We start from the raw sequence: 16,585 nt of genomic DNA on the forward strand, positions 1-16,585 counted from the left end.
ATAGCGTGTGCAATATTTCTTTTGGAGAACAGAATAAGTATAATACTGAAGACACTTCTGATAGCTCTATAAGCACACTTTTCCTTGGGAATATTATTGAAATGCTCAGTAATACTTATGCTTAAGTAAAACCAGATCAGTTTTACAGTGCTCTTTAACAACTTGCCAATTGTTTATTTTTGGCACTCATGTACCCAGTTTAACTCTCAATGGTTCACACTACAAATTAATATTTATAGAAACATAACTTTCTACAGCATCAACTTTACAATGGAATTTTGCTTTGAACATTTTTTAAAATGATGTACATAAACCTTCAATTATCAGGCTGAGTTATTCTCCCTATGGTTTTTGTGTGTTTCTGTTTTTACTTTTTGTTAATTTTCTTGCTAACATAAATGGCAAGACATTATTAACATATATTGATTCTAGTATACTCTAGTTAAACACATTTTAGCTGTATTTATGCTGAAAAACACAGGGTGGTATATATGGTTAAAATACAAATTACAAAACAAAATTTAAGACAAATAAACACCAAAATCATTACTATAAGTATACTCCAAATATTATTATAAGACTACTCCACTTCTACCAAGGGTGGCAAGCACTTGAACATACTAAACTTGAGTCAAAGCTGTATCAAGGTATATTTTAGCTAGTTGTGGCACAACCACTGCAAAAGTTTTCTCCCAAATGCCAGCAGGCAACAGAGCTTCCTGAACACTCAGATTTCATGTACTGATCTTAAACAATAAAAAAATTACATGTACTTTTGAGCTATCTATTTCAGAGGTAAAACTCAAAAGTGTGTCCTTACATCGATTAATTCATAATCATCTTTGGCGTATAAATGTCTCAGGAGATACCATCGAGCAACTGACACTACAGTTTCTGGATACCTCAGTTGATAGACCACCCTTTCTAGCATGCGACGAGTTTCCCTACAAAGGAAACAGAAACACAGTAGTCATAATACATAATAAGAAAACTAGGGTGAGATTTTGGACCATTATTAAGGGTTCAAATTGTGGTTTTCAATTTCAAAAAGATGCTCTTTACATTGGTATAGCAAGTTTTCAATTGAATGGGAGGTACTCCCAGGAAAAGAAACTAGCAGAAAACAGTCTTCTACTGGCATGTGATACTATGCAAACTCTATGCAAAAGAAAATACTGAACTCCTCTACACCTATGCAAATGTTATGCAAAAGAAAACACTGAACTCCATGAGAAGGCAGATTAAATGCTCAGAGGCAGTCTAAGGGAGTCTTGATCAACTATAGCAGATTTCTGGAATAGAATCCAAATTTATATGTGAGAACGTATGCAGTTTCCATTCTGAAAGAGGTCAATTACAGCTAAGTTTGTAAAGCACGTCCTCTTTGACAGTGGGGACAACTGCACTGAAAACTAGAGCAGCAAGAAAGGCATTGTTTACTTATTCACACAGAGATCCTGTCTTTAAATCTTGGCTGCGATTATTTTTTTGTTGATATGGGGCAATTATGTATTTATAGAAAATATCTGTAGAAGAAACACGACGTATTTTATTTTTATGGGTTAGCTTAGTATTAAATACAAGTAAATTTTATAAAGTTTACCACACACATACTGAGAACTTTCAAAGTTTTTCCAAGTGCTCAGAGGCACCGTCTAGCTCAGGGGTCGGGAACCTGTGGCTCGCGAGCTGCATGCGGCTCTTCCGCCGCTGTTCTGCGGCTCCATGAGCTGAGCCGCGGGGCCCATCTTCACCCGCCCTGCAAGCAGCAGGGCGGGCGCATCCCTCGCCCGCGGCCGGCCAGGCCAGGCTTTGCTTCCTGCCCGCCTCGCTCATTGCGAGGCGGGTGCTCTCCTGGCGGCCGGCCAGGCCGAGCCGCCGGACCCCTCTTCAACCCGCCCTGCAAAGAGCAGGGCGGGCGCATCAGTTGCCCAGCGGCCGGCCAGGCCGAGCCGCCGGGCCTTTCTTCAACCCGCCATGCAAGGAGGAGGGCAGGCGCATCAGTTGCCCGGCGGCCAGCCAGGCCGAGCCGCCGGGCCCCTCTTCAACCCGCCCTGCAAAGAGCAGGGTGGGCGCATCAGTTGCCACCGGGCCCCTCTTCAACCCGCCCTGCAAGGAGCAGGGCGGGCGCATGCCGCACTGCGGGCTTTGTCTCCTGCCCTTCCGGCGGCCTGCCAGGCCGAGCCGCCGGGCCCATCTACGCCTGCCCTGCAGGCGGGGGTGTGAGCGGGAGGGGGCCCGAGCGAGCAAGTGGGCGGGGGGCGTGCGACCGAGTGGGGGGGTGAGCGGGGGAGGGTGAGCCAAATGGCTCTTTGAGGGGAAAAGGTTCCCGACCCCTGGTCTAGCTTCTCAAGCCTTTAAAATGAGATGTAAACTGGTCCTGTCTTTCACCTTGGAGGATTTTCCACCAAGGTTGAGCTTTTGTGCCTGTTCTGCTGTACTACCTGGCTGCTCGGGCCTTTAGTGGAAGCTGCAACCACTATTGTTTTATTGATAACTGTTTGTATTCTTATTTGTTAGCTGGCTCAGGTTGCATTTGTTAGCTTGCTTGAATATTCTTTTCAAACAAAAAGATAGGATATAAATAAACTAACTTTTCTGAAGTAGATGATTCCAGGATTTGTTTCATTAAATATATTTTATTACATCCCATGAATAGATGATACATCACATATAAACAAATAACATACCTTGACCCCTTTTTGCAACTGTACTGTAGTAGCGCTTGAAAAAGAACAGCCACTGGACACAAGGAAAGTTTCAAGGCTTCCGTTGTGGCTTCTTGAATCAAAGATGGCCAATGATCATTTGAAACATTAGCCTTCAAGACATAAACAACATTTAAATCAATATGTCATAATCATAAATGGTTCAGTTATGATTTGACATGACAGAATACATACCCAAAACATTACTAATTATTTTGAAAAAACACTAAGAATTTATTGTGTAATGAACCACTTTCTAGATCCCTTGATAGAAGGGAAATAAAAGAGCCAAGATTATTAACTGTCCCAAAAGTGGCTTTTGGCAAATTTGCATAATCCAAGAAGAATGTCTTGATTTGAAAAGATTATGATCTCAGGTCAAATGCCTTAGTGGCATCTACCCTTCTCCAACTCATTTACCAATTAGAGTTAAATTCATTCATTCATTCATTCTACTCCCCCACCCCCGAAAGGTTCTGGGCGGTATACAAGAATAGAACAATTAAAATCATAATTAACAATTAAAAACAATAGAAATTTAAAATACAAATAGCAAACCAGCAAAGCGAAGACCTAACACTGGATGGCAACCCAGAAAATCTCAAACCCAATGGGAGGTGGCCAGGCACAACAAATAGCGGCCATTGAGATGGTATATATATATGGGGGGCGGGATAGTGTGGGAGGCAATCAGCAGCCGGCCCCTCCCCAAAACCCCAGTGGAACAACTCTGTTTTGCAGGCCCTGCGGAACTGTCCAAGGTCCCACAGGGCCCTAACAGCTGGAGGGAGAGTGTTCCACCAGGCAGGGGCCAGGACTGTAAAGGCTCTGGCCCGGGTAGAGGCCAGCCACATCACTGAGGGGCTGGGGACCACCAGTAGATGTGCTTCTGCAGTAGGAACATATGGGGAGAGATGGTCCCTAAGGTATTCAAATGAATGAAATATGCTCAATAAGCAATTCTGACATCCACTGACACAGTTGAATACATTTCTCTTGGTTCCAATGGAATGGCTAAAAAGTATATCAATAACTAGTTCAGGGCTACTCATGATTTATCAACCTTTAGTTAGTTGGAATGATGGAAAACCAAAATCTGCTCATCCAATTAATACTCTGAAATGACAACGTGCAGTGCCTACCTCAGGCAATGGTGAGAAAAGATTCTTATCTTAATGGCACAAGCTCTGTATCAATTTGTTAGAGCAGAATCCTTTTTTTCTCTTCACAATTATGAATGAGATTTGAAAATTTTTGGTAATGCTTATCTAGCTAACTAATGCAATTATTATCAAAGCACATTTACTATACAATTGATCAGCATAAATTACCCTTTCCGTACAATTTATGTGGACAAAACATCTCATGCAGACATTTTCTTTGATTGAACTTGTAATCAAATAATGAGAAACACGGTATTACATTTTAAACTGCGATTACAGCAATCAGCTCAGTTCCTCACTTAATAGCTTAAATTTTCCTACCATGCAGACTTCCAGAGCAAGTTTAGCAAGTCTTAGCAGACTAGAGAGCTTTCCACTCCAGCTGCTTTGCTGGGATGCCAGTTGCAGACTTTTTCGGTAACACATCTCTGCAGCCACCATCATTCTTTGAGACTGATACACTTGTGCCAACCACTGTAGAAAACAACCCAAAACAAAAGTTGACTGCATTCCATTTTAATTTTGTTCTTGCATACTCAGTTCCTGGTACACTGGTAACAGTCATGATTATTTTTACAGTCAGCAAAACACCAATGCAAGCATCTGCAGAAAAGTCCCACTGTTCTTTAGTTCTACAGAAGTCTCAAGAGTGCACTAGATTTTGGTGAAAAGGCAAGGAATCTGAAAGCCAAGACTGAAAAAGTAAACCGTGTTAGTCGAAATTACTGGATGGCTCCCACCCTATCCCTCTGAATAAGTTGCACTGTGGATAAAAAGAGAATAATAAACCCTGCTTTATGAAACTATGTTTTAGTAATAATTTTGTTTAACTTTGTAAATAGTTATCCTGTTTTATGCCATTAAAGGTTTTTGGAATTTGGATATAGACCAGTATTTTCCACTGTCTTTCTGGTATCCACAACACAGTAAAGTTGGTTTCCTTAACCACTTATAAGGATGTTAACAGGAGTCTGAGCAGCTAAAATGTTTTCAACATCAGAGGAATAAAAAGAGAAAGAAACGGACACAGCTTTAAAAGATAGGCCAGATGCTCTAGATATGCCTACATCTATCACATTAAATTTGTTAAGCAAAGTTATGTAATAAGACTGCCTATCAATGATGAAGCAGGAACAGTGGAATTTTGTCCTGCGTTAGTTCGGTATACAGTTCTCTTCTGAATGAGCCCACTCACTGTTTATGGCTCAGTTATTGGTATTACTAGTAATAAAATGTGAAGATTTGCAATAAAGAAAAAAAGTTTAAGGCATGGAAATTCTGAAATGATACAGAAGGTACAGATTCATGCCCTAAAGCTCTCGTTTGCTTGAAATGCTGAAGCAATGGCACAGTGATAGCATATTTTTTTCCAGTGTAGTCTTGAGCCATTGATGTTTAAAACATTTCTGCTTTAAGGTACTGAAATAAAAAACCACATCTCCTGGGCAAATTATCTAGTGCATTTATGTGCACAAGAACACATCAAAAAGAGAAAGCAAGGATCTATTGGAAGAGACACCAGGAACTAATGTGGCGATACAGTTTATTTACATACTGGCAGTAAAGCCTGCTATAGGGTAAGAAATACAGCGGGCCTAGATAGGGCTGGGGATGAGGGCAGGTAGGGGAGGGCTTGCTGGGAAGACTCGCTGAGGGTTTGGGGGGAGGGCAACAGGACCAAGGCGCTGCTGCCCTGGAGGGTGGGGAAACCTGGGAGTGCTCGCTGGGGGTGCGGGGAGGGCAACAGGACTCCTGCCGTCCTGAAGCAGCGGAACCAAAATTCTGCTGCCCCGGGGTGGGGACCCAGGAGGGCTTTCTGGGGGAAGAGGGGGAGGGCAACAGGGCTCGTGCTACTGCTCCTGGGAGGGAAAAACCCAGGAAGGCTTGCCAGGGGTTGGGTGGGGGGCAACAAGGCTCATGCCGCCCCAGAGCAACAGCACCAAAGCGCTGCTGTGCTGGCGTGGGGATGGAATGTCCGACAATGAACCCTCCTCCCACAAAGCAGCAGGACTCACTTTGTGATAAAAAGCGCTAAGGGATGGAATGTACGACGACTGACCTTCCTTTCATAAGGGAGCAGGACTCATTTTGTGAGTCCCGCTCCCTTATTGGTGGAGGATTTGTTGTTGGACATTCCATCCTTTAGCACTTTATTATTGGTAAAAATTAAAATAGTGCTATTTACATAGCATCGCAAAAGAGAAAGCAGGCATTCATGGGCCAGAGACCTCAAACCTCATCATAGATGCAGGAATAGCCAATGACACAGAAAAATACAGTCAGCGGAGATGCTTATCTACTGCCTTTTTTTGCTAGTTTCACAGAAGTACACATATTTCAGAGAACTGCCTGTTCATGTTCAAGTCATTTTATGGTACATTACCTTATTTGCTTCGTGTCAGTACTAGACCCAACTATAAAATGCAGTTCACACTGGCATTATGCAACTTATCTTCTTCCTTAGTCATCTACAATTTTTAGTAACCTTTTCCTTCCTGGTTTGCACTTTAGATGCAATGCATTTTGTTCACTGTGATCTCCTTGTGACCAACTGCAGTATGGGGAACTTCATTTTATTTAGTTTGTTTTTTCACCTAGCCTATCCCTAGCGATCTCATAATGGTATGGTATGGTAATTTAATTTCTATACCGCCCTCCCCCAAAGGGCTCAGGGCGGTGTACAACACACATAATACAAACAACAACAAGCAGCATTACAATGGTAGGGTGAGGGGGAAGAGATTCGATAGTTCTGCAGGGGAGGATTATAATGTGGAGTGTCCCAAATGACACTAGATGGTAGCTAAGCCTCTTCTAGCTTTAACAGTTTTATAACTTAACAATTTTCCTTACAAAAGGAAAAAATCACAGGGAGGGAGGGGGTACTGAGAGTTGGAAGACTTCTCCTGCCTGTCGTCTGCACGACTGATTAGTGATTTCAACTGAAATTAGCTCTAGATTATATTAGTATCACATGACAACTCAACTCCCACCTTACTAGCTGCTATTATTACATGATATGAAGAACAGATGCTCAAAACCATGAGTAAACAATACTCATACTTACATGCCAAGCTGTAACTGAAGTAGAGTTGGACATTACGGCCTTTCGAAGCTCTTCCAAGATGGCATCAGGAAGCTCTTTGTGAGATTGCAGAAGCGGTTTACTCTGAATTTGCCTTAAAAGCAAGTACAACGCTGGTTGCTCAGGGAAACATTTTAACCCCTAGAGGCAAATAAAATTAAAGTTTAACATAAGAAATAATTGGAAAGAGTGCCTCCATGTAAGTTTGTGAAATTATTAGGATCTTGACTATCACAAAAGGTTTTTGATGAGTGAGGAAACAAGGTCAATATATTCTAGAGGATCAGGAATTGGACATTCATCCATTTTGACACAGAATTTGCAATCACGTCCCAGGAGAATCTCATTTTGACTCAAAAGTGAAGTCATTGACAACAGCCCAAAACACAGCCATGCACAAAACATACTTTTCAAAAGGACTTGATACATTTGCTCTCAAGTATCATTAGGTCTATTCATTAAAGATCAGTACCCCTTTGGCAACTAATTAAAATATTTCAATACTTGTGATCATTTGAAGCAAATTCTGTTCATTTCCTTGGCCTTTTTTTTGGCCTACACAATTTTTTGAACGTAAACTTGAGCAAAGAACAAGTCAGAAATTTAAATATAAAGGCAAAAGTTTTATTCTTTCTGGAAATTTCTTACATTTTGACATCATGCCCAATGATGAAGAAGAAAACATATGTTCAAATGAGGGAAAAACCGATATGCATGATCGCGCTAGAAATATGAAAAAAATTCTACACACACACACACACACACACACACACACACACACACACACACACACACACACACACACACACACACACACACTCTCTCTCTCTCTCTCTCCACAAATCTGATGGGGATGCTGTGTGACAAGCAGTTCCAGCTCAAGTAGCGTAACTGGCCTGATTTTGGGAGGGTGTGGAGAAAGGAAGAGAACCTGTACTTTCCAAGATGCTGCACAAAGTTCTTTCTGATAGATTATAACATTCATTGGGCGCACAAGGCTGCCACCATTGCACATCTTTTGGCTCAAGTAGACAACAGAGATGTTGCACAGCAAAGTTAGCCATAGTGGCTAAAATTATAGCCATAATTTTAATGCAGATAATCCTTCCTAATTGAGTGAGGAGGCTAAATTCTAATGATACTGAGAACTTATCTTTCTATAGTATCCTGCCTGCAACCATACCTTTGTGCACAGAGCCTCTGCTTCCGAGGTTCTCCCGGAATCATTTAAGCCCGTAATAGCCTGGAAAAGAGACCATTCTTCAAGAGACTGTGCATGGGAAGCCGGAAAACTCTTTTCTTTAACTGGAAAAGATGCAAAGGGCATTATCATTCATATTGTACTTCATGTGCAGATCTCAATATCTTGACTGGGAGGAAGAAAGAGATTTCAAATTACAGCAGCATTTCACATATTAATTCTTCAGCCTCTTGACAGCATGGTTGAGTATCAAGGGCAGATGGCAGTCATGATCTCCTCTCTTCTTTTCGGTTACAAACTACCCAAGCCCCTCAGGGACCACAAACTAGCTTCTGCATTCTGCTAAAACGAGCAATGCAAGTAAGGAAAGAGGAATAAAGTCTGCATTTGTTGTACTGTGTTCAACCACGTTTCTTGGGGATTTGATGGAGATATGATTCTTTTGTAACAACGAATACCCAAGTGAAGGTTTTTCAGGATATTTTATTCTTCACTTGTGCTCACATTCAACTGCCATGCAGACAACACACAGCCATGATGAAAGATTTTGGTCTGTAAGAGAAAAATCCTGAATGACTAGCAAAGTGACTGATGAGGCACTGGTGATGTATCTTGGGGCCACTACCAATCTTTACTGTTTGCTGACATAGGTTCTTACAAGGTATTTCTGTTACTGCAATGGGACAGCGATCTTTGTAATCAGTAGAAACACTTTAATAACATATAAAATAGACACAAAAGTCAATGTATTCTACTTGTTTATTGGCCACGAGGAACTGTATCAGGGCTAAGGGAGCCACCATGTGTCCTTAAAGAGATGTATCCTTGAAGCAGTAGTCCTGTTCTATATAAGCAGTAATAGAACCATTCTATAGGATGTAAGTGGAATGTGCCATTTTTGAGCGCTTCCTCATACTAGAATTCTTTAGAAGTTAAATGAAAACCATAATGCATAATGCATCAAGGAAAAAAAGGTCTAGCTTGGTCTACTCCCTGCTGTACAAGTACTCTACTTGCATGGCCAGTATTTTTGCATATGGAAAGCATTCAAAAATGTGACCCCCCCCCCTCCTGAAGCACAAAATGGTAGATAAAGACATAACAAGCCCAAGTATTATCCCATCCTTCATCAAAGTTTGAAAATTATCCTTAACAGACAGAAATAACTTTCCCCATATTTAAAACAAAATGTTCCAGAAACATGCTATCTAGCCGATAATGTACCACATGAATTGTCATTCTCAGTAATAATTTCAACTCATGGCTAAGAACCCAAAAGAAAATCTAAAGGTTTCCACTCAAAGCCATGAACTTGTAAGAGAAAAAATAAAACCTGAAACAAAACAAAAAACACCCACCAGACACAATGACTCCCGCCCCCCACAGAAGCTTACTTTTTGCTGAAATGGTGGCTACAAACATCTTTTCCAGATTTGTCCTCTTGGGATGTGTATTATGCAGACATACTATTGTATTTTCGGCATGACAGGCAGCCAGAAGCACTGCCCAAGCAGCAGGATCATCTGGAAGAAATATAAAGCAGTTGGCTTTTCCAAGGTACTTCAGCTACACAAATGAACATTGCCAGCAATGCACGGTGATTAATCCATAAAGCTTTTAAAAAATGAACAGACCCTCCCCGAATGGTTGTGTACTCCAGACCCTTAAAAACCCATACCAGAACCACATTACAGAACCAGTTCAGTAAGAGAATAAGCATTGCAATGATGCTAAATACAGGAACTAGATACAGGCACAATTTGAAAGCTTAGCAAAAGTTGGTCTATTTCATATCATCCCCACTGGGATTCACAAATGCACGTAAGAAATTTCAGAGTCTTGTAACCAGGGCTGTTCTTTCACTGTTAAGAACAGAGTTACTCACAAACATTCTACCTCAGTATTCAAGTGTCAGTACTCTAACAGTAATATAAAATGTAGAACTGCAGAGCAAGTTATGAACATCGCTCAGCATTTGGATTTCAATTTTTATATCATACATTCATCACTAAAGGCTTATGCCAAGTTTTACCATTAAGAAATGACAAATAATAAATGAATGCCTATATTGCAACCCTTTTTCTCCCGATACTTTTGGTCAGTTTACATGGTTTGCCCAGGGGATTCAATACCACCACCACCACCTCTTCACACACTTTGCCTCCTCTACCCAAGCCAATCCCACTCTCATATTTATACCCAATGCATTTTCCAGTCTCGTCCAAGGATCTAGCCCTTCCCACTGGACCCCTGAGCCTCTCAATCAAGAGCAGCTTGGGGTGAGAAAATGTTTTTCTGTGATCTGTTTCTATATTTACAGCAACCAGAAATGTTTTCTGAAGGGCTACGAAAAGAATTCTTCACCCACGTGAGCCTCCTTCCTGAGCATGTTAAGAGTCCATTCTAGGACTCTGACTGCAACTTGCCCACTCTCTACCTTTCTGATTTGAGCTTCAGGGTTGGTTCCCTTCCCCCATCTAATTTTGAGCTTAGGGAAACATCAAAATATATACAGCTCAGAGGAGGGGGAAGCTGAAATTATTAAACACAGACTTATCATCTATGTTTAATAAATTGGGTTCTAGCCAATAGGTTATTTGCAAAGTTGAAGTTTACAAGAAGTATTTTCAGATACCAAAAGCACTGTTTGGGAGGTCCAGTGAACCTGTCACAATTCTCATCTGGTACACAGAAGAAATGTTGGTAGATGGGCAAATTGCTTCTATTTCTTCAACTGCGATTGAGAAACGTATTATGAAAATTTCTGATGACTTTGTTTATAAGGAGGGAATGCCTACTTATACATTCATTTACACTTCAAAATAGTTTTCACAGCCCAGAATATCCAGACCAGGGGTAGGGAACCTGCGGCTCTCCAGATGTTCAGGAACTACAATTCCCATCAGCCTCTGTCAGCATAGCCAATTGGCCATGCTGGTAGGGGCTGATGGGAATTGTAGTTCCTGAACATCTGGAGAGCCGCAGGTTCCCTACCCCTGATCCAGACTGTCTTTGGAAAACTAATATATTATGCTACTTAGCCATTCCCTTGAATTCTGCTTAAAATTTCGAACTTAACACAAACATTTTTTAAAAATTTACAAATAATAATAATTTAAAAATCACCAGGAGAAAGATGTGCTGCCTTCTGGATATTCTTCAGTGCGTTATTCTTTACATCTTCAGCTGTGTGATAGCCTAACGCCAATTGATTAACTGCTGTATTCAACAAGGCTTTCTAAATGTGGGAATATACAAAATACAGGTGCTTTATTATTTTCTAATTAAAGTTATCCTTTTATATTCACCATGTCTTTTTAAGAGAGGCAATACTAACCTTCCCATGGTTTAAACCAAGTATGTGAGCAATAGTTCCTGCCACAGCCCCACCCTACAAAAAAAAATTCAGATTGTTAAAACTTTTTACTTGCAGAAAAAAAGTCACTAGGGGGGACATAATAGTGGATGCAGAACTGTTTCTTCATCTGCCATGACAGAATTTGTGAGGACCCAGTGAAACCAATGAGCAGCAGATTCGGCACAGACAAAAGGAACTCCTTCTTCACCGAAAAGGTGATTGGCTTGTGGAATCTGCAACTTTAGGATGGAGTGGCAGCCACTAATTTAATTGGTTAAATGGAATCTCAACACAGACAGCCCAATCCCGATGGGAGGGCTAGGAATTGGCTGCTGGGAGTTGGCAAAGAATTGCGCTAGTATGTTTGCCCACCCCACTGGCCTAAGGGGCACTAATGCTGGCAGGGAGGGCAAACAGGGAGGCTGGCAGGCACAGTGAAGCTAACCCTAACCCTGTACCCTGCAGAGCTGTGCCAGCCTAAACCTGGCAGCTGGTACAGTTGGGGGTGGGATAGGTCATTCTGGGGGGTGGAGCCAGCTTTAGTCAGCTTCCATCAGGCTTTCGAGCTGGGTGTGCCCACAGAATTGACCTCAGACTTATGTCCCCCCCCTCCAAAGGTGGTGTAAGTCCTTTTTGCATTCAGGCAGCTGTCAGTTTCCTGCTCCTCACTGGCTCTCCACAACTCCAGGGAGACCTCTGAAAGTGTTGCGGCAGTGCAGGAGAGGCACCATCTTCAGACATCAGAGCCCTCTGGATTGGGCTGTTAGAGGCACTTGCCCTGTCAGCGATGGGAAACAGTAGGGCGCTTTGGCCCTGCTTCTAAGTTTCCTGGGGGTATCTGGTAGGTCACTTTACAAGCAGTATGTCACAGCAGATGGACTGTTGGTCTGAGTACCAGCACAGCTCTTGATACATTCTCAGAGCATAGTAATATATACTAAGTGGGAAATATTAATATCTATCTTCTGGATCAGTGGAGGTGAAAATGTTAGTTAAGTTTGTGAATTTAAGTATCTTATCTTCCTAAAACTGTGAACTGTTGAGTCATTTGTTCTGTCTGTCCACTCTATACCTTTGTCAGAAAGGCAACTCACACATCATTGCTCTATGGACAGATTTAACTGAAATGTTCACTGGGAGTTACTACTGGAGTTCCAAAGACTGGAAATTCTTCCACATGGGTTGGCTGCAGCAGTTCATCATTGTACCACATGCCTCCACACTGAATGTGAGGATCAAAGATGCTTAGGTGGGTGCTGTCAACAATGACATGATTAGCTCACCATCTAGGCAAGATTAGCAGAGTGATGGTGATCAGTTTGATAGTCATGGTCACCTACACTGAAAATACTTATTCTCAAATACAGCTTTAACTCCTCAATCACAAACTAAATTATCAAACCTGCCATTGCCAGTGAAGGTCCCATTTCTAAGGAATGTGGAGTCTCATTTACTGAAGTAGAACTGGTATGCCTACTCTAGACTAGGAACACTTTGAAACAGGGGAAATTGGGAGATTACAGAAGCTTTAGGAGACAATCAACAACATGATGTAGGTAAAAGCATATAAAAACACATTTAAAACACACATAAGCACCTTTCCTAACTGCAAATAATGTATTTCAGCCTTTTTGCACAGCTCTAGTCTGTATTTTCTTGGCTGCCAAGGCAAACTGTGCCATTCTATAACACTGGCCAAGTTAAGGAGAAGGAAAATTGATTTCTTTTCTGTAGAAGAAGATCTGTTAAGATCTCAAAGAGAAATTTATTTCTGGGCTACGTGTAGAAGAGCATAATAGAATATAGTATGAACTCCCAAACAGCTGTTAAGCTGTTTCAGATGCCTCTACAGTCAGGTCTACTATTTGCTATTTTATGCCATATGACATTTTCTGGAAACTGAATGGATAAAAGTTATGCCCATTTGACAAGCAGTCCATTTGAAGGCTAGTTGTCTCAGCTAAACACTGGTGAGCTTAATGCTAAGAGTAACTGATTTTAGAAAACTCATTACATGCTTCATGCTAAAACAATAGTTTAAACATGTTCACCTTTGCATTTTTTGGTGTATACCGAGGTACCAGTTGAGACAGAAGGGACCACAAGCCAGGATCATCTGGGTTGCTGGAGGAGAGAACATAGCTTTGCTGAAGGGAATATTTTCTACAATCATAGGGTCCTCATGTACACTGAAATCATCTCACTTGCTCATTAAATAGGTGCTTCTAGGCTAGATCCTTCTAACACCTTGGCAGTTCTTTTAAAATAGAACGGAACATTTTTCATACCTAGTGATTTAAGAACTGCGGACATGCTTAGATGCAAGAACTGGTTATTAGACCAGCTTATAACAGAATTAAAGAGTTCAAATCTCAGAAACTGTGGAAGAGTAGTACTTTTTTATTAAGACCAACCACAACATAGAATAGCAAGCAAACTTTTGGGGTCTCTAAATATTCCTATCTTGGGGTGCTGTGTCGTTTCCAGGCTGTATGGCCGTGTTCTAGCAGCATTCTCTCCTGACATTTTGCCTGCATCTGTGGCTGGCATCTTCAGAGGATCTGAAGATGCCAGCCACATCCTCTGCCAGTCAGATCCAGTCAGATTCTCTAAAGATGCCAGCCACAGACGCAGGCAAAACGTCAGGAGAGAATGCTGCTAGAACACGGCCATACAGCCCAGAAACCACACAGCACCCCAGTGATTCCAGCCATGAAAGCCTTCGACAATATATTCCTATCTTGATCTGTAGTATGCCCTGTACTACGATGAATTCCTTTGGGCCCTGATGGCACTGGGCAAGTTGAGAGTATGAGTGGGAGGCAGACTGCTGGTCAGCCAGCTGTTCTTTTGTCCTGAGATGTGTGGTATGAATTGGAGGCTGTTCATTGAACCTCAGCAGCATAGAGTGATGGAAAAAGTTGGCTTAGCTTAAAACAGCCCAGTTGAGTCTTTTTAATGGATAAAAAGATTCCTTCCAAAGCAGAGTCTGGAGCTGCAGCTCCTCTAAGGCTGCCTGGTTCATTTGGTGCAATGGGAGCAGGTGTCCAATTTATGGATTTCTCCTAAACACAGCAGAGGTTGTGCCCATTAGAAACTGATGGCTTCATTCTATAGTTTCAGAACTTTTTAAAAAAAGACTGCCTATCAGAGGCATAGCTCTGCGGGGGGGGGGGGCAATGTGCCAGGTGTATGCCCTTGTGGGGGTGTGGCAAGGATGTTCCGGGGCGGAGGCATTCTGGGGCGAGAGTGCAGGATGCACTGGTGCACCGGGCGCTTCCCCCCCTTGCTACGCCTCTGCTGCTTATCCATGACCTTTCCAAAAAGAGAAAGGGGTGGGGTGATTATACATGCTTGTTTTTAGGACAAGAATAAAGTCTAAGACAGAGACTTTCCTTTTACTAAGAAAGGGAGACATCAGTGACATCTGTACACTACCAAAAGAAAAAGCTTCACTTTTAAACACAGTTCATACAAAAAGCTGTGCAAATATCGAACTCTCAGTTCAACTCAGATATGGTCTTGGGCAAGTAATCTCTTAGCTTAACCAGAGTCTTGTAACGCCAAATCCGCTTCATGACTTACTTACTTTTGGGAAACATAGCATACAAATATAACAAATACTGTTAATTCCATTTGTTCAAAAACCTCAAATCATGTACCTGTGAACAGCTTTGGAGATTTGTCTCTGGACTGCTACATTTCTTCCTTGTAGTGCAAACACAGCAGATGTAAGAAAGCACTTCTCATAAACATTATTTTTCCTTTCTCTGTGCTTTAGTAATTCTTTAAGTGCTGCTGTTGCAAGTGTAGCATCCTGCTTTATCAGCCCTAAAGTGCACAGAGCTTGCAGACTTTCCATATTCGGTTCCTGTAATAAAGAACTGTAAGTGCAACACAATTATCCTAACGTACAATTCAAAGTTTTTTCTTATTTACTTGGCAGAGCATTTACAACATGAAGCAGTTCTGATATCTAAAGATTTAATAGTGCTTCAGGGACAGTTGTGCTTCTTAAAACATCACCTCACGTTTCATCTCCAACAGGAAACTAACCTGTCCCCCCATGAAGATGAATACCCTGTTTCCCCGTGGTGGCGAACCTATAGCACTCCAGATGTTCATGAACTACAATTCCCATCAGCCCCTGCCAGCATGGCCAATTGGCTGTGCTGGAAGGGGCTGATGGGAATTGTAGTCCATGAACATCTGGAGTGCCATAGGTTTGTCACCACAGGCCTAGAATGATTTTTGGGGGTTTTTGGAGGATGCTTGAAATATAAACCCTACTCCAAAAATAAGCCCTAGTTACAGATTCCCCAGCGCAGCTGATCTGGTCACGTGGGGGGTGCAAAATCATGGAAAAAATAAGACATCCTCTGAAAATAAGCCCTAACGCATCTTTTGGTGCAAAAATTAATATAAGACCCTGTCTCATTTTCGGGAAAACACAGTTGCAGCTCCCATCATACCCTAAACTGAGAAAATATACATTTGACCGATGAGGGCCTTAAAATATTAAAACTACCATTCTGGAAATATGGTAGAATCCACCCCCTTAACAATTCAATTTATTTTATATGCTGCTGGTCAGTACATGGAGAGCCCAAAGTTCTTCAGTTCTTCCACTTCAACGAGAACTAGGTAGTGGAAAATTACTTTAACTGAAACATATTTACTATGGCTCATTCCGCACATGCAGAATAATGCACTTTCAAACTGCTTTCAGTGCTCTTTGAAGCTGTGCGGAATGGCAAAATCCACTTGCAAACAGTTGTGAAAGTGGTTTGAAAACGCATTATTTTGCGTGTGCGGAAGGGGCCTATGCTTCAGTGCAATAAAGGCATCTGACCATCTCCAGAAAGAGATATTTCTGGACTGGCCACTAGATTCACTTTGGGATCAATTTTTCAAACAAATCTTTACATTAAAATACTTCACAGCTGGAAAAATAGCATTAGTTATATTACCTAGGGTATTTCCCTGTGGTTCACCAAAACTTTTAAGGTTAATATCACAATATTAGACAACTATTCCTCAGAAAGAAGAAACTCACACAACAAAAAGCTT

At 41.6% G+C, this 16,585-nt stretch overlaps 1 protein-coding gene across 2 annotated transcripts in view; it reads right to left on the reverse strand.

Moving 5' to 3' along the window:
• TTC37 (tetratricopeptide repeat domain 37) overlaps nt 1-16,585 on the reverse strand; it is a 64,965-nt gene that overhangs the window by 2,537 nt on the left and 45,843 nt on the right. For both annotated transcript variants that reach the window (XM_048503305.1, XM_048503303.1), the window contains exons 31-40: nt 15,178-15,399; nt 13,567-13,639; nt 11,495-11,548; nt 11,284-11,395; nt 9,552-9,680; nt 8,140-8,261; nt 6,939-7,097; nt 4,193-4,345; nt 2,691-2,821; nt 821-944 (exon numbers count right to left, since the gene is read on the reverse strand). In XM_048503305.1, coding sequence (XP_048359262.1) covers nt 821-944; nt 2,691-2,821; nt 4,193-4,345; nt 6,939-7,097; nt 8,140-8,261; nt 9,552-9,680; nt 11,284-11,395; nt 11,495-11,548; nt 13,567-13,639; nt 15,178-15,399 — 1,279 coding nt within the window. The remainder of the gene's footprint in view (nt 1-820; nt 945-2,690; nt 2,822-4,192; nt 4,346-6,938; nt 7,098-8,139; nt 8,262-9,551; nt 9,681-11,283; nt 11,396-11,494; nt 11,549-13,566; nt 13,640-15,177; nt 15,400-16,585) is intronic.

This window comes from Sphaerodactylus townsendi, linkage group LG07 (assembly GCF_021028975.2).
Source record: "Sphaerodactylus townsendi isolate TG3544 linkage group LG07, MPM_Stown_v2.3, whole genome shotgun sequence".
Taxonomy (NCBI): domain Eukaryota; kingdom Metazoa; phylum Chordata; class Lepidosauria; order Squamata; family Sphaerodactylidae; genus Sphaerodactylus; species Sphaerodactylus townsendi.